Source organism: Malaclemys terrapin, chromosome 11 (genome assembly GCF_027887155.1).
Source record: "Malaclemys terrapin pileata isolate rMalTer1 chromosome 11, rMalTer1.hap1, whole genome shotgun sequence".
Lineage (NCBI taxonomy): Eukaryota > Metazoa > Chordata > Testudines > Emydidae > Malaclemys > Malaclemys terrapin.
In genome coordinates this window covers 16326607-16345069 of record NC_071515.1, presented here as the reverse complement: position 1 = coordinate 16345069, position 18463 = coordinate 16326607, and the positions used below count along the sequence as shown (strand labels likewise).

Genomic DNA, 18463 nt, shown 5'->3' with positions numbered 1-18463 from the left:
CCTGCTTTTTCTTTTCTGCCTTATTGGTACTTACGTCTCAGGAAATTTTCTCTTTGATTTGATTGTTGCTCCTGACCTGAATGGTAACTCCCTTACGCTCCTCTGGCAATCCCAGTCCTCATATTCATATTGTATATTTGTGTTTATTGCGTGTTTTGTTTTGTGTTCATTTCTATTTTTCATGCTACAAAATCTTGGGGGATTTTTGATGACGGTGATGTGGGGTGTGATCCTGTTTCTATTGCAGAGCATGATGCCAATTGACCTCAATGGGAGCAGGAGCAGGCTAAGAGAGCGCACTGCAGATGAAAGCTTTAATCTTCTTCTGTGTGAAACAATTGAAGTATGTGACAAATATATCAGTCTATTTTAGAAGAGACAGACACTCACAGACAGCCAGTGAAATTCAGCCTTGTGCAGAGAGCCAGCAGAAGGCATGCACACCACTTAAATCTCACTTCAGTCCACAGCATAGGACATAATGGTGCATAGGCCTGATGCTATCTCTCTGCACCAGGGTGAATTTTACCCAGTGAGAAGATAATTACAGTGATTGTTTCTTTACATCTCTGCTAGCAAGGCCTCAGGCAGTGGGATCCCAAGTTTCAGTCTAACTTATGAGGGGGTGTCAGCCTAGAGGAGATGCTTTTGCCACTTGCTTTCAGATGGCTTCTCAACTTTATCACCTTGGCTTGGTTTTATTTAACCTAGATTTCATAAGTCCCTCTGCCAACACACACGCCCAACACTGCCTAGTCCACACCCTGAATCAGCGTTTCCAGAACTAATTCTTCCTGCTAAGAGGCCCTGCTGATTTCTTTACTGAGGGGGGGTGCGTGGTCAGAAAATACTAAGAGGGCTTTGTGTTTTTCCCAGCGCTATCTGGCTTAAAGTTCTCCAGGAGCCAGAGCCAGACTGCTCATCTGACACACATTCCTCTAACTGATGTGGCATCTGTCTTATATATTAGAGGGGGTTTTAAAAAAAAATAGTGTGTTGAAATAAAATAAAGAAACATAAAACTCCTATGACAGTTGGCTTTCATGTTTCAGTAAACATCTATTTAGTTTGATCTGCTGAAAAGAAAGGAGAGGGGGAAATGTAGAAATCATTTCACTAACCACAGACTTACTTTCATGAAGCTAAACTTGACAAATGATTGCAGGGGTTTCTGAAGCTTTAGAGGTGCTTACTAGTATCAGTCCTCTCACCATGGCACCCATTGACTCAGATCTTTTTTCAGTCAGTCCAGTGGGCACTCAGTGTCCTGATGTTCTGGATTAGCATAATATCTACATAGAGGAAAAGAAATCCATGCAACAAGCTCTTCATGCTGAACAGCTTCCACTTAGCTGCAAAATATGGCCCAGTGGAAAATAACATTAGCCAGGTGTCAGGCTGTCTAGAGTGGCTCACGACTGTGAGTGCCAACCTCAGGGCAGATTGTCACAAACAGGGCATGAACCCCAAACCAGTTGTGAGTTCTATACTTAGATTTTATCAACCACGTAACAAGTGTGAACTCGAGCACTATAGCAGCCTTAACATGGAGTCACAGACAGTGACCTTGGGTACTCCGGTCTATCTTGCCACCCAGGCAAGCCTGCCTTTGTGATAGATGGTCCCTTACACCAAAAATCACATCAATATTCAGGTTACTCCCAGTCCCAAAGGACCAGTCACTTACCCCAGGTCAAGTGCACCTTAGATCACTCACCAAAAACAACGCTTATAGCCAATCCTATAATAAACTAACTAAAGGTTTATTATCTAGGAAAAAGAAACAAGAAAGTTATTTACGAGGTTAAAGCAGGTAAACATACACACACAAATGAGATACAGTCTTAGGTTCCAAAAGATGATAGTAACTGCTATAATATGCAAACTTTGTACATCCTTTAGGGCTAACCCAAGCTAAACAGCTGGGGACCCCTTGCTTACGCTTAGAAATCTTTGCCCCTCAGAGTTCAAGCAACACAGGGATACAATTTCTCCTTAACAGGAGTCCCTTGGGGAGCCAGCTGAGGTCACTCAATTAGGGTGAACTGAAAAGAATGGGGCAGACAATCCCCAAAGCTGGTGGATATTCCAATACTTAAATTTACCACGCCAGCACAAAACAGCTTCTTTATTACCTCACTGGTTACTCAGAAGTCAACAACACAATTCCCTTAAAGTAACCCAGCCTCGGGCCTCTACCTAGACACCCAAGTCAGATATGAGGAGGATTAATGAAAATCTTATTCATCATATAAAAAAGGTCTACCAATCCCAAAGGATCGGACACATTACCTCCCAGGTTAATGAATATTCCAGATCTTACCCAAATAAATGCTACAGCCAATTCTTATTAACTAAACTAAAATGTATTTAAAAAGAAAAGAGAGTGAGCATTGGTTAAGAGATCAATATATATACAGACATGAGTTCTATTCTTGAGGTTCAGATTCATACAGAGATGGTGAGCTTTGTAGCTGCAAAGAATTCTTTTAGAATGTAATCCATAGGTTATAGTCCAATGTCCAATATCATATTCAGGGTGTTCCAGTTTACCCAGGATCTCAATCTTGTGACTCAAACTTCCCCTGATGAAGCTTAAGCAGATCTGAGATGACAGGATCAGGACCCAAGGGTCTTTTATACAATGTTCTAGCATCCACTTGACCATACAGTCCTGGGTAAACAATAGGCAATCAGGGCGACTTTGAAGTAGGTCTATTTCCTAAGCATCACCGGTAATTATTCACACAGATTAACATAAGGCAATTGCCTGTTTTTCCACCATTCGCAGATGATTGGCTATACATTTCAAAGAGAGAGGAATACAACGACATCCTATGTTTACAGTTCATTTAAATGTTAAGATGTTCTTTTGATCTCTGAATTAACAGATTACAGCATAGACAGAGACAGTTTGATTACACTGTTGACCACTACCAATATATATGTAAATACACAAAAACACAAACATCATCTCCCCATATGTCTTTAAGGGTTGAATTTGAGTCATTCATCCTGCAGGATGTGTAATCCTTTCTGGTCATGCATCACACAGGGATTTCCCCCAGCAATCAAACTGATAAGATGGGCGTTTGGTGCACGTCTCCTTTCCATGGGTGTTGGGGGAACAATCAGCAAAGTGTTTTGTCCACTGATGTTGCACGGTGGCTTGTTTGATGTCTGTAGACCTTCTTTTGTGAGGAGGAGATGACACCTCTTGTGGCAAACTAGTATTTCACACTTGATGATGTTTCTCCCCTGATGGTGGGGGTTCATGGTCTTAGCAAACATTTTTATAGTTACAGAGCAAGCATTTAAACATTATCTTATAACATGGGATACAGATGTTATAAGTAGGTTTAATATGTGCAGCCTCCTACAAGCATCCCATAAAGTCTAAACACTAGAGACATTCTTATAACTGTAATATCTATTTTAATAATAGTAACACATAGGTGAGGCAGACTGGTTTCCAACTACGCATTTGTCAGTGTTTAGTGAGGCCCAATTGCCTTGGCATGAGCTGGTACCTGGTCTGCCAGCATCACACCAGGGAAGGAAAAGAAATAGCACAAATGTTGTACTCAGGTACAGGAGCACAGACAAAAGACCTGATTCAACAGTGCACTCCAGCTTAGCTATCTACTAAGGTATTGTACTGACATGGTCACCATGATTCTAGTAATCGAGAGCCTCACAAGCATTAATCCTGGCAACATACCTGTAAGGCAAGGAAGTATTATTGTCCTAGTTTATTGATAGGGAACTGAGGCACAGGGAGATTAAGTGATTTGCCCAAGGTCACAAAGGAAGGCTGTGGCAGAGCTGAGAATTGAATCCAGATTACATATGTCCCAGTGTAGTGTCTTAGCCACAAGACTGCCTTCCTCCCACTGGACAGTTAAGCAGGGTTTGCGTCTGCTTTGTGTTACCAGATCGACAGTAAGCAGCTAGAGGGTACCAATGAATCTGTCTCTATCAATCAATCTATCTATCAGCTAAATATCAGTCAGCTTAGCTTTTCCTATTCTGCCTGTCAGCTACGTTACAGATATGACTGTGATGAATGCTGTGTTGAAGAATGATCTAGAAATGCCTATCAGCAAGCCTTACAAAAATATAAAGCTTGCATGGAAAGACGCTGTAAATTCAAAGTACATTAGTATTATAAACCAAATCCTGAGGTCCTTATTTTAGTCAGGCAGAGTTGAATAAAAATCATGCAATATTTGAGTAAAGACCTTAGGATGTGGCCCCCAAGGAATTACATTGGGTCACACCATCCATTCAATTTTTAAGCAGAAATCCCTCACTGGGGATGCTCAGTTGGTTCATATTGTTATTGAAGTCAATGGAGCGACACTAATTTATCCCAGGTGAAGATCTGGCCCATAGAGAAAAACATAACAAAGAATATGACACTACTCCACCACCGAGACCCTTGCCACCATTTGGATGCAAGGATAAAACCCAGACATTTGGTGATCAGGTGGGAGAACCAGGGGGCGAGCTAGTTTATGTGCCTGCAGTTTCATGGTCTGATCTAGCATGAGTCAGAAAGGAGCACTGTCAAACACATGCTTTTCCCCATCTCTCCATTCCCCAAAGGGACAGGATTTTGTGTGCTACACCAACAAGCTATGCCACTGTGGCAGCTTGACCCAAGTAGAAAGGCGCTTCCTCACATAACCAGATCCCAGATCAGGTAGGGCTTTATATATTAAATCGGCGCCTTGATCTCTCGCTGGAAAGATAGCGGCATGCGGTGCAGCTCTGTGGAGCATTAGTGTAATATGCTCCCTGCATGATGGTGTATTGCTCAGCCTATGGTCAGCTGCATTCTGCGTAAGCTTCTAAGCCTTGGTCCCAGTGTGTGGCCCCAAGTAGAGCCCATTGCAGTCGCCACCTCTTGAGGTGACCGTGTGGATGAGGCTCCCAGGGGCCATTTGGAAGGAAAGGTTGCATTGTCCTACCCAGGTGCAGGTGGAAACTTCCTCACCTTCTTTGGCTACAGCTGTTATTTGATGTTCCAAAAGCAGCCCTGGATGTAGTAAAACTCCTTGATTGCAAATGTGAGTCACAGATGGCAGATGCGCTCCCTCAGCCTCAGGTGTGCTTCTTGCCTGTTCTTCTAGTGGTTCTGTCCCCCCATCCAGCACATCGTCTTTCTCTTATCTGCAGGAAGTCAGCCATCTTGTCCTCATTCATGATTTCATAGACTCTGGGTTTTCCTATCCACTGCACCAGCCAGACCTTCTGTGGTGGACACTATCTATCTTATCTAATCTGTCTCTCTATTTGAGGCTGTAATTCACTATAATATCAAAGACCTGTGTGTGACAAGATTGCTTGTCACTGTCTTACTCTTAGGGCTTTGTTTCAGGCGTACCGGGGTACGTACGGCTTGTGTGATCAGACGTGGGCTGCAGAGGCTGCAGTGCTGTACCTGGGTGATTGTGGCTGGAAGCATAATGACTGTGCAGGACAGTCAGGCATAATGCCGCCAGCGAAGCAAGCGGGAAACATATTCAGAAGTTGCATTTGCTACATTTTTTAAAAGGTGCGGTGAGGGCTCCGGGCACTGACAGAGGCCTGTGGAGCCATGGGCATGCTCCAGAAATGTCGGCTCACGTCCCCTCTGGGGAGCTGAGCACTAGCAGCACTCGTCCCCCCTCCCGTGTTCTCAGGGCTCACAAAGAGGAGTACAGGGCTGCTTGGTGCAGATCTGAACCTCTGGTGGGATGGAGCCTGCACCCCTCTGCCTCCGGGTGGGGGCACCCACAGTTTTGCCGTGTATTGTTTATTGGAAAAACAGAAGCACAATTACCAAAGCAAAATGATTGGTATCCCAGTAAGCTCCTCCTTTTGCCAGGTGGAGATGCTGCAGTAGTTGGGGGATCTGAATGGAGCAGCTGTTGTCCAGTGGGCTGAGTGTGGCGCTGGGTGTTTGGAGATCTGGATTCTAGTCCCGGCTCTGTCGCTGGCTCACATAGAGACAAATGATGGCCACTTGAGTGTGGGAGGGGAAAGGTACAGGGATCCCTTTTCCCCCAAGGATGTGGCTGCCAATGATGGGGAGCACAGAGGAGGAGCAGTGCCGGTGGTCCCAGAGGGGTGTATTGTCCATATGGCGGGGCAGCACTGGTTACACTTTACACAGGTGTTGCAAATCTCACTGGCTGTCATTCTTCTCCCAGTGACCAGGAAACTGTGACAGAAACAAAAAGCTCCCAGGACCAGGTGATGCACCTTGTCCTCTTCCCTGTCACAGCTTAATCTGATGAGAGGTGTAAGCCCACAGCCTCCCCATGACTCAGTTTTCCCATCTGTAAAATGGCAATAAATATCACTGGTTACCTTTGTAGGCAATCTGAGGGTTCTTTAGGAGTAAGTGCTAAGCAGGAGACCAGAGTCCAACTCCTGACTCCATGCTCCCTGGGCTGGCTGGATCTGGTATTGTTGTACAGGAGGCACAGTCCTCTGTCCCAGGTCTCGCTGCATGGACCCCCCTGGCCAACTTAAGAGAGGTGCTGGCAACCTCCTAAGAGCATCCAGTCCAGTCTTTCCTGGCCAGGAGATTAATGGCTATATAAATTGGAGACAAACTGGGATCCTTAGGACTAAAGGGAGAACTCCCAGAATATAACCATCACCGATTATATTTCATTTGACCAGCAACCAGCTTGGAAGGAGGTGAAAAGAGCAATAGATTAATTTTAACATTGAGGCTGCTTTCCATAGCTGGCTGTATCCATTTGGCCAACGTTTAAACATAAGTGCCCATACCACCAGTAGCAGTCACAGCCATCTTGGGTCCTCTAACCTGCAGACTGAAAGAACATGTGTACAGCATAGTAAGTTACCTCCAATTCCTTTTAGGTTAGAATTTTAAACAAGAAGATCGATTTTAGCGATATTCAGTCCAGATGTGGTTCCAAGGATAACATCAAACATTCTGCAGGGGGAGGAAATGTAAGTAGTGACGCTACCTCAGAAGGCGTCCTGACTGTGATGACCCACCTTGCACAGCCAGCCCTCTGTCTCCCCTCCTTCCAAGCACTATTTCCCTTCTTGCTTATGTTTCACATGTTAACTTGGTCTGGTAGTCTGTCAACCCTGTGTGTTCCATGGTGGGCTTCTGATCCTTCCCCACAGACCGCAGCAAATGTTTAGGATTCAACCAGGAAACGGATTAGGAGGAAGAGGATGAGTGCGTCTTTACAGCCATGGGTTTAGTCCTGCAAGGAGCTGAGTGTCCTTAGAGGCGCTAAGCAGCTACAGCTTCCACTGAACCCCAAAATAGGAGCCCAATGAGAGCTGAGGTTGCTCAGGTCTTACATGATCTGATCCAAGGTGACTAATTTCAAGGAAGTGACAAACACACTTTTCACTTATTACATTTTTCTTAAACTGCAGCGTTCTATCTCCCTCTGTCCCCGGTGAAAAGGCCAGACTGCCTAGATGCACACTGCTGCAATGTGGCTTCATTCACATTTGCTCACAATTCCACAGAAATCAGTCATTCATTCAAGCTCCTGGAAGTACCAGGGGAAGTCCGGGTTTACAGCAGATCTGTACATTTGCCTTCTTTAGGTCACCTCAGACAAAGTAACAGAAAGACCGAAAGCGTAGTCCATCTGTCATTCAAGGTTGGGTGTGCGCTTCTGTCCCAGAGTCTCTCTCTCTCTCTCTCTCTCTCAGAAGACTATATAAAATTAACAGACTTAGATGACAGATAGACAGATAAAAGAAATACAAAATCAGGATAAACAGGGTTTAGACAGAAGGTCTGATTAGCCATTGTGTTACTCCCGTTTTATGCCAGTGTAACCCCATTATGGATTTAATCTGATGTAAAACTGGAGTCACTCAGTAGTGAATCACACTCAGTGTTTACACTGTACTTATGGGGACAGAAGGACATGGGAAGAGGTTTTAATCTGAAAATCAGGATAAGCCATGTGAAAGGGATGGTATTAAAAGCCCAAATTCCCAGGAAATAAGTATTCAAGAAAGGAACAAAGAAAGCAGACTAGAACAACGATATGTATCATGCTACACACAGCGCTTAGAGGCACCGCCTTTCACCACAAGAGGAAAGCTCAGAAGCTTCTTAGAAAATAACCCTTGTTTATCTTCTTGATTCACATCTTTGTTTTACTAATGAAAAGACTTAACACGCCACTGTCAGGTTCCTTGGCGGAATGGAAGCTTGCTGTATTAATCCAGATGTTTCTCACCTTTCTGGCATGATCTGTTCTCTGCTAACTATTTCTTCTTTTCCAGTGTTTTTCGAAGCTAGCGCTCTTCCTCTTTGCCCTTTGCTCTTCCTAAAACGTGTTTTGTGCACTTTCTACAGATACAAATTGTAACCAAGAAAATAGATCTGAGCCATGTCACTTCCAAATGTGGCTCCCTGAAGAACATCCGTCACAGACCAGGTAACGTAGGAATTATTTGAACTGATATGGCATATTAGGGGGGAAATCCTGCTTGCTTATCTCATGTGAATGGACCCACTGAAGCAACTTACTACTCATGCAAGTCATGTGAACAGGATAAGTGGAGGTTCTCTAATGTACCCACTTCTTAGGGGCTGGATGCTACGCACTCTGGCCTAATCTAGCAAAACCCTCACATCCTTAAAATTCAGCATGTGTTTAAATGCATTGCTGGTTCAAGGCTAGAATGTTCAGCAATGCATGCTCAAACCCACAGCTCAAGATGCTTACTGGTAGATACCTGAAGTAATGATAAAGATACTGCTTGCAGTCCATCATGAGATGATTATTAAGTGACAGCATACTGGAACATTAAGAGCTCTATTCCAATTTCAGATTCGCATATACATAATTTCAGAAAGAGTACCCTCAGCCAGCATCCTCCCTACAAAACTTTTCTCCTCTAGAAAGCGCATTACCCAAATCTAATAAACACACATCTAATATGCCTGTGCTCAAGGTGATGAAAATGGTGCATGATTCAACCCCCAAATGGGAAGTTTTTACCTTTACATAAGTGGGGACTAAATTCAGGGATATAAGTAGACCTCTGTTGAGGTCAGTGGAGTTACACTTGCTTACACCAGATCTGAATTTGGAGCAGGCTAGTTACATACTCCTGTCTGAAACCATAATATGAAGTATTTCAGATGCTCAGTATACTGGAATATATAGTGTACACAAGCTTCATATATGCAATCAATAAAGAACTAAATGATCATATATATATGTGTGTGTGATTTCACATATATAAGCTAACAAATGTATTCAGATGCAAATCCCATGTGATCCTTAGGACTTGGAGTCCATATAGCAATGAATGTGTTACAGGCCTCCACGTGTTGGGTTTGTTCATCTACGAAAGAAAGATCATGGTTACTAATATTCACTTAATAAATAATCCAAGTACAAATCACCACAAGTTACTAATGGAAATAATATAATAATAATATTCTTTATTTTATTTAATTGAGACATTTTCATATAAAGAGAGAGTGAAAAAGTTTGGGACTGCTTAGTTTAGAGCAGGGATCAGCAACCTTTGGCACGCAGCCCATCAGAGAAATCCGCTGGCCGGCCGGGACGGTTTGTTTACCTACAGCATCCGCAGGTTCAGCCGATCGCAGCTCCCACTGGCCATGGTTTGCTGTTCCAGGCCAATGGGGGCTGCTGGAAGCTGTGTGGGCCAAGGGATGTGCTGGCTGCCGCTTCCCGCAGCCCCCATTGGCCTGGAGTGGCAAACCGCAGCCAGTGGGATCTGTGATCGGCCGAACCTGCGGATGCTGCAGGTAAACAAGCCGTCCTGGCTCACCATTGAATTTCCCTGACGGGCTGCGTGCCAAACGTTGCCAATCCCTGGTTTAGAGATAAGATTAATAAGAGGGGGCATGATAGAGATATACAAACTAATGATACAGGTGGATCTATTTACCTGTTCTCATAATACAAGTACAAGGGGAATGCTCCATTTAAACTGAAAGATAACAATTCTCTGTACACAGCTCAAATTTAATCTGTGGAACCTATGGCCACAAGATACCATTGACTCAAGTGGGAATTGCAGGTTCTCCACTGAGCCTCACTTCAGCAAATTACTAAAACACATAGAATCGTAGGACTGGAAGGGACCTCGAGAGGTCATCTAGTCCAGTCCCTTGCACTCGTGGCAGGACTAAATATTATCTAGACCATTCCTGACAGGTGTTTGTCTAACCTGCTCTTAAAAATCTCCAATGATGGAGATTCCACAACCTCCGTAGGCAATTTATTCCTATGCTTAACCACCCTGACAGATAGGAAGTTTTTCCTAATGTCCAACCTCAGCGGCCCTTACTTTAGTTTAAACCCATTGCTTCTTGTCCTATCCTCAGAGTTAAAGAGAACAATTTTTCTCCCTTCTCCTTGTAACAACCTTTTATCTACTTGAAAAACTGTTATGTCCCCGCTCAGTCTTTTCTTCTCCAGACTAAACAAACCCAATTTTTTTCAATCTTCCCTCATTGGTGATGTTTTCTAGACCTTTAATAACTTTTGTGGCTCTCCTCTGGAATTTCTCCAGGGTGTCCACATTTTTCCTGAAATGTAGCATCCAGAACTGGACACAATACTCCAGCTGAAGCCTAATCAGTCCAGAATAGAGCAGAAGAATTACTTCTTGTGTCTTGCTTCCAACACTCCTACTAATGATCATCCGAGAATGACGTTTGCTTTTTTTGCAACAGTGTTAAACTGTTGATTCACATTTAGCTTGTGATCCCCTATGACCTCCAGATCCCTTTCTGTAGTACTCCTTCCTAGGCAATTGTTTCCCATTTTGTTTGTGTGCAACTGATTGTTCCTTCCTAAGTGGAGTACTTTTGCATTTGTCCTTATTGAATTGCATCCTGTTTACTTCAGATAATTTCTCCAGTTTGTCCAGATCATTTTGAATTTTAATCCTGTCCTCCAAAGCACTTGCAATGCCTCCCACTTGGTATCATCCGCAAACTTTATAAGTGTATTCTCTATGCCATTATCTAAATCGTTGATGAAGATATTGAGTCCATCCTTATTCAGCAAAGTACTTGAGCAAGTGTTTAAATCCCATTGAAGTTATGATTATAGTATAGTATAGTAGAACCTCAGAGTAACAGACACCTCGGGAATGGAGGTTGACCGTAACTCTGAAATGTTCGTAACTCTGAACAAAGTACAGTTTGGGCTCCAGTTCCAGCAGCAGCTAAACTCTCTCCTCAGTGCCAGCAGCTTCCTTGCAGGTAGTTTCTTTCCCTAGATCGGACTGCAACCATGTCCCCTTCCGGCTGGGAGGGTGGGGTGAAAACAACTTGTCCCTCTCCCAGCCAGAGGAGGGGAGCTTAAAACAGAGCCCTCCCCTCCCAGCCAGGAATGTGTGGGAAAACAGCGCCCCGCCCCTAACTGGGGGAAGGTGAAAGCAGCGCAGACCCCAGCGCTGCTCTGCTCTGCCGGCTGCCTTGGGCTGGCAGCCCTAGCGTCTTCTCTACTAGATGTAAGTGGCTGCCCCATGCATGGGGTTGGGGTGGGGACAGGCAGCCCAGGTGTGCCTACCTTCAAGATACAGTACAGGAACAGTGCAGTGTTTGCTTTTTTTTTTTTTTTTTTTGTCTCCGCTGCTGCATGATTGGTTTCTTCACATGCTGTTCGGTTGGCCGGTCAGTCCGTAACTCTGGTGTTCATATCTTTGAGGTTCTACTGTATTGAAATGCTTTGCTGAATAGAGGGCACGGTGCTCTTCACTCTCAAAATCTGGCCCTTTCTGAATTATTAGATCATATTTGACAGAGAAGTAATAAATGTCTGTGCCCAGACAGAACTGGGAGGGCAGAAAAAATAAGGCACTAATAGCTAATTCTGTCAGTTGATTTGCCTGGTTGGCCCTCAAGCTACATTTTCAGGAAACAAAACAAAGTGTATTTGAAATTGAGGACTACTTCATTTTCTTAATTTTTATTTGCTTTTGCTTGAATAGGTGGGGGACGTGTGAAAATTGAGAGTGTGAAACTGGATTTCAAAGAAAAAGCTCACGCTAAAGTTGGTTCCCTTGAAAATGCCCACCACACACCTGGAGGTGGCAATATCAAGGTAAGAAATCAGCCTGATGAACTGAGCTTCTTCCTTTGAGAATGCACTTCAGCCCAAAGTTAGCAGTGACATGAATCGTGGTGTAAATTACACAGCAGGTATACCTGGGTCAGAAAAATGAGTGTCACTTATATACAGGGCTAGAGAGGTGAGAGCAGGAAAAGCAACTAACAGGAGAATAGAAGATAGAACCAGGTTACTTTTCTATGGTTGATCCTCTCAACCTGGAGCCAGTGACTCCCAGTCTGCTCCTCCTGATGCCCAATGCTTTTCCCTTTCCCCAGTTGAACTTCTGTTTTGCCTCCAGACCTCTACCTTTGCCGCTATTCCAAATCCACATTGGGGTTTTAGTCAGTCTAGTAATCCTGACCCAATGGCTGTCTTCAAATCTCCTTTGTTCCAGGGCTCTCTGGGTGAGTAGTAGTGTAGAATCACATTACATGCCTCTGACCCCAGAGAATTTGTAAAGTGCATGAAATTTGAAAACAGAAGGCAGACCAGCAGGATCTGTTTATATTTTCCCATGTATTTTTTAAGATGCCAGAAAACTGAACCAAATTTTTAGAAATTTGGAGTTTGGTTTTAAGTTTGGGCTGAAATTCAGTCCGGGTTTTTATTCTAAAGGTCACTCCTGTAAGAAACACAGTTAGTTGTGCAAAACTTACTCTTCCACCTAATGTCATTGAATCACAGAGGGCCATTGTATTGGCATACAAAAAGAGAGAAGGACTTTCAGTGAACATTAGGCTCCTAAGTGCCTAAGTCACATTTGAAAATGGGGCTTAGGCGCTCTTGATAATGTTACCTCAACTCCAATTGATTTCAATGCAAACTGGACGCTAATTCCCTTTAGACACCTTTGAAAATCTCAGCCACTCTGTATTGAATAGCACTGGGTGACTATTACAAAAATGCTCTAGGTATATTCCTTTCAGCCATGCTCACTGGCCTTTTGTGTATGCTTCCTGTGAACATTTCATTTGAGCAACATTCAAACAATGCGAATATCAGAATCACATAAACACATGTGCATATTCACTTTACCCCAGCAAGTACTTACACTGGCATTGCTTGTGTGATCATCCAGTCAGAGAACTGAAACAATATCATGACTGTTGTAACCAACCACAGCAAACCAATGCAACTCAAACAGGGTGAAATTCATGCCTGTGCAGAGGGCCAGCTCAAGGCCTATGCACCACTCAAGTCCCACTTTAAGCCTTGGGATGATGCTCTGCGCAAGGGTGGATTTAACCCATTACAGATATTGAATACTCACAGAGATACACACATGTTCAATCTTTACAAGGCTTTTTTCAAAAAAGAAAAGACATTTCAGACCAATAAAATGTAGAATAATATATGAATTCAATGAAGACATAACATGCACATGGATATTCAGTAATAGAGGCAAAAGATGGTTTTTTTTCAGTCCTGCCTAAGGGAGTTAGGTACCCAAATCCCACTGAAAGTCAGTGGACTTTGGGTGCCTAATCCCATTAGGCACCTTTGGAATCCCAGCCTAGATTTATTAGATACATTTTTGTTGTGAATTATTCACTCGGCTGTCGCCTTGGTGGGAATCATTGGCAGGCTCATAGGACAGGGCCCGTCGGCTAGAGGACGTGCTCCAGCAGTGGTGGCCCAAGCAAAGGTGGTGACTGAGTGACTCCTGAGTCCAGTGCTGTGAGGCTGTTGATCACCTCCTGGCAGGGGCTGAGTTCTCTCAACTCCCACTGACTTCAAGAACTGAAGGTGATCAGCACCAACAGGTCCTATGTGGGAAGGAGAGAGTTGGCCGCACACTGAAAAGGTGGGATGGTGTGTGACTAGGAAAAGGTGTCACCACAGAAGGCAGGAGTTTCAAATCAAATCAGCAATAGAAGCAAAGGTTTACATGCATTTTGCCTTTCTTGAACAGATTGACAGCCAGAAGCTAAACTTCAGAGAGCATGCTAAAGCCCGTGTAGATCACGGGGCCGAGATCATTACGCAGTCACCAGGCAGGTCCAGCGTGCCTTCACCGCGCAGACTCAGCAACGTCTCGTCCTCTGGAAGCATCAACCTGCTGGAATCCCCTCAGCTTGCTACCCTCGCTGAAGATGTCACGGCCGCCCTTGCTAAGCAGGGCTTATGAATTTGCTCCATTTAGCAGTGTATGAAGTAATAATATTTAGACATGAGCTCTTGGCAGGAATGGGCTCAGAGCAGGTGTTACATTCATTCTTTACCATGTCTAAAATTAAGTCACATCCCAAGACTGTAGCAACCATACAATAAAAAAAAACCCCAAAATAATTAAATAGATGCAGAAATTGGCCTGATCTCCATTTACAGCAGGAAGACACTGGCTTTACATGGGTATGCAATTGCAGTGTATGACATTGGACGATTATTGTCGCTCTGCTCTGTCTTGCATGGAGTACCGTACTATGATAAAATGCATTTTTACCTTTCCATGTGCCTGAGGGCCATTCACCTCTTTCTGACTTGCTACTATCCCAAGTTGCTCATTTCACAGTTCTGTTGATGGGTGGGAGGAAAAAAAAGTCGCCCATTGTAACTTATTACAGGTTAAATTAAACTGAAGAGCCTAGTTACCGGATGGGAAGGGCATATAAAGGAAATCAAGTTTAATTTTAAAAAGTGTTATTTTGTATAAATGGGTAGAAGGAGAAAGACTGGATTAAGTTATTAACGTTTTGGGGCCTGGATAATTATGTCAGTGTATAGCTGATTCCAATAAATTATTTAACTGATAACTAAAAATAGTAGTTGAAAAACATTTGAATTGTGCTTGAGGAAGTGGCATTTTTAAAACAAAAACGCTGTTGAAAGGAAGCACTTCCATTTCAATGGGCTTGTGTCTGATTAGAATGTCGGTTAAGCGGCTAGATTTGTGTACACACTACCGGTTTCACATCCTTTCCATCTGTTTGATACAGTATTATAGATATATATATTTCTCTGTGGCCATTTGTGATACGCCCTCATATACTTGAATATTATACTTCTTTATTCACAGTATCTGTGTCTCTTGCACCCTTTGGTGTTGCAATTTTAGGTATGTAAAAGTAGATGTTAGCAGGGTTTTTTTTCCCTATTCAGAAAAAAATACATAAAAAGACAAAAACGTTTAGCATGAAATTGCTTTCTGTAACAACTAAAAGCCGTGACCCTGTTTTAGTGTCAGATGCAAGTCTCTTCTGTGATGCTAGAAAAATTATTCCTTTTCCCCACCCTCCTTTTTTCACCAAGACTGATTTTGTGAGTTCCAGATGTTTAGAAAAAGGGTTTCCAAAGAGGTGGGTTTGGATTCTGGATTTTTTTAAATCAAAAACAGTTTGGTTTTAGCTTTTTTTTTTTAAAACTTCTGTAGTAACAATGAATGTTGGATTTATTTCATTGAATTTTTTTCTTTTGCTAAAGTTGAAAAAAGTATTTGGGTGTCATTCCATACCTTCAGTAGTGTCTTATGTGTACACTCGGGCACTCTGGTAGTATAGCAGTAAATACTGTAGAGATGCCAATAAATTATAATTAATAAATTAAATAGATAGATAAAATGAACTCCCTAGCCTGGATCACCAAGGTGACTGAATAGATAAATAGGGCATCTTTAAATCTCAACAAAGAAGCAGCAAGTGTATGTTGACTATAAAAAGTATAAGAAAAGTGTACATAAACTTGCAGAGAGACACACAAACATCAGATCTAAGGGAGTTACTTGTGAGAACTCCAACACAACATTATGGACACTAAGAAAACACTGCTGAAGGTAATATGGTGGTATTACTCATCAGTGGATAACAAATCTGCTGATGTTATGTACAGTAGGTAGACATTATAAAATGACCAATTTACACACTTGCAGATTGTTGGCTCTCTTCCTTTTGAAATCTCTAGCTAATCTTTACACTGTCAACTGAGCTAGACATGAATTGTGTATTAAGTCAACCTTGTGTATTGGAAGCTTTTGAGTACTCTGTTCTTTTGTGTGTGTGTGTGTGTGTCTGTGTGTGTGTGTGTGTGTGTGTGTGTGTGTGTGTGTTGGGGATTGATCTGAAAAGAACATAGAGATGATGTTTGTGTCTGCGCAGAAGATTCTTATACTTAATAGCAAAGGATTCCACAGAATTAAATTTAGTATTAATCTGCACAAATACTAAAGAGTAAATCTTCGGTGTGGTGAATGGAGATTTTGGCCAAGCAGTTGTTCCCCGTGGCATTAAGATGAATTATATGGCTCAAACTCCATGCACCTTACTGAAGATGAACTCCTAAATAGCCCCACACATCAACTCCGCAAAAAGCGTTTTCACACTCTAAAGCACGGAATGCTGTTTGTAAGTCAGTTATTTTATACAAAAGACATGGAGTTTAGCAACCATCTAAAGTGCATCAAGAGGATTCTGATTTCTGCCTTGTAATTGCTGTACTGTTGCTTAGAATAACCAATGGGAATTTACTTGGAAATAATGTTTGGTGTGGTCCATAAAAATGTCTTGCCATTGTTTAAGAAAAACAAAAAGAGGAACAAGAACAGTATTTCTGATCATGTTGCTCTCCATCAATTAATGCAGATGCGCCGTGCAGTGTTTTTATTATGCCTTTTGCCAATGTTAGGAAGAGCCTAAGGTACTCTTCAGCCTCAGCGTCACTGAAGTTGAACACAGCTGGTCAGAACAGTATTTAAACTATGACTCAAGTACTTTTTATCCTGCTTTTAAAAAAAAACAAAACCACATTCTGTAGATGGTGAAGTTTAGTTATTGCACATACACATCCAAAGTCAAACTGATGTAACACATCAAGTCATTTACTTCATGCTTTGAAATGAGCTTTCTTGTCTTAATTCAAGCAAAGTCCTTGTAATCAATAATTGTCCTTCCATAGAAAGAGTTCTAGAACTTTTGTGAGGAGCTAGATGAAGATAAAAGAAACCAAGAGTTTATGTTAAATAAAATGCGAGTTACGTTACGCAACGCTAGATATTCACTGAAAAAGCTCATAAGAATCTTAACTTCTCAAGAAGAGTGTCAGTTTAAAAACTTTGCAAGCACTTGGTGGCCATGTTCCAGTTTTCTGGAACCCACGTCTTTAACAGTGCTATTCTATGGCAAGTTTAGCCAGTCAGTGACATCTAAGAGCCAACTTCTCTCTATTTGTAACAGTGAATAAATAGAAAATTTAAATTAAGCCAAATCGGATAGTCATGGGAGAATCAAAACTGAGTATATTTGTTGAGTGGTAGGACAATGGAAAAGGCACTCTGGGTGTCTCTACATCTGCAAAATATCTGTTTCTATGTAATCCTAGGCAGGAAGAAATCCAGTAAAAGTTGAGCAGAACTTGGTCCAGCAACAATGAAGGAGAAACTAACAATGATGAGGATACTCCTGTGTCCACTAGACAACACATATTTTCACTGTACAGCAGTAAATGGTATTAGCCAGCTAACACTATGTTAATGTACAGTAGCAACATTTCTTTCCTCATTATGACTGCTTGCAAATATATATAAACTGGCCTATCTACACAACCCAAAGGGAGTTGAAAGGCGGTCTATGTGGACTACTGTATATGAGAAAAGTTTTTGCTGGGCTGGACCAAAATATTTTCTGAAAATCAAGTATGAACATCTCTTCAAAGACAGATGTCTTTAAGTGTAGATCACTTTTGTTATATAAAATGAAGCAGATAGAATTTTAGCCTAGGTGTGTGTAGAGCTCACTCGCTCTTAGTAATCTTACTCAAGCAATGCCCTCTGCAGGAAAATAATTTACTTTCAGACTTAAAGGTCAGGCAAAAAAGCCACTTCAACTTTAGCAAAGAGAAAAAAGAAAAAAAAAAAATCATATTCTGTATGCTGGGATTTGGAGGAATACAGTCTGCCGTTACAAACCTGTGTTTTTTCTGATAATTCTAGAGCCTGTTACCATAAAGAGACATTTCTTGAATGGCTGGTGTAGTTAGTTCATGTTTTTCAATCCAATTTGCAATTGTATTTGTTGCTGTATAGTGATTGTTTTGCAAAATAAAATTGCTTGTCATCTAACCACTTGTATCTTTTATTTGTGATGCAGATTATATCCCCATCCACTCACTGCATATCGTGGTATTGCTTTTAAGAAAATATAAAATAACATATACCTACTAGCAATGCATACAGTCAGGCTTAAGATGAGTCAGAGCAGATGAAGTAGTGGCTCTCGCTTACTCTCCATTATTTCTTGCCGAAGTACTCAGCTTTACAACCAGCACATCAGCCTTTAGGGAAATATTTCTCTGCTTCATATGAATGAGTTATTTTCTTGTTTATCCTGGACTTCTAGCCCAAATATGAAGGTTAGCTTGACTGT

General features: G+C 42.2%; 1 protein-coding gene across 18 annotated transcripts in view; it reads left to right on the top strand.

The window, feature by feature from the left end:
• MAP2 (microtubule associated protein 2) overlaps positions 1–18046 on the top strand; it is a 335176-nt gene extending 317130 nt beyond the window's left edge. For 10 of the 18 annotated variants that reach the window (XM_054044045.1, XM_054044056.1, XM_054044052.1 and 7 more), the window contains 4 exons: positions 6880–6972; positions 8360–8441; positions 11989–12101; positions 14023–18046. In XM_054044045.1, the coding sequence (XP_053900020.1) occupies positions 6880–6972; positions 8360–8441; positions 11989–12101; positions 14023–14238 (504 nt within the window). In that variant the 3' untranslated portion in view covers positions 14239–18046. The remainder of the gene's footprint in view (positions 1–6879; positions 6973–8359; positions 8442–11988; positions 12102–14022) is intronic. The other 8 variants (XM_054044059.1, XM_054044054.1, XM_054044055.1 and 5 more) reach the window with 1 other exon arrangement.
• Positions 18047–18463: the final 417 nt, after the last annotated feature.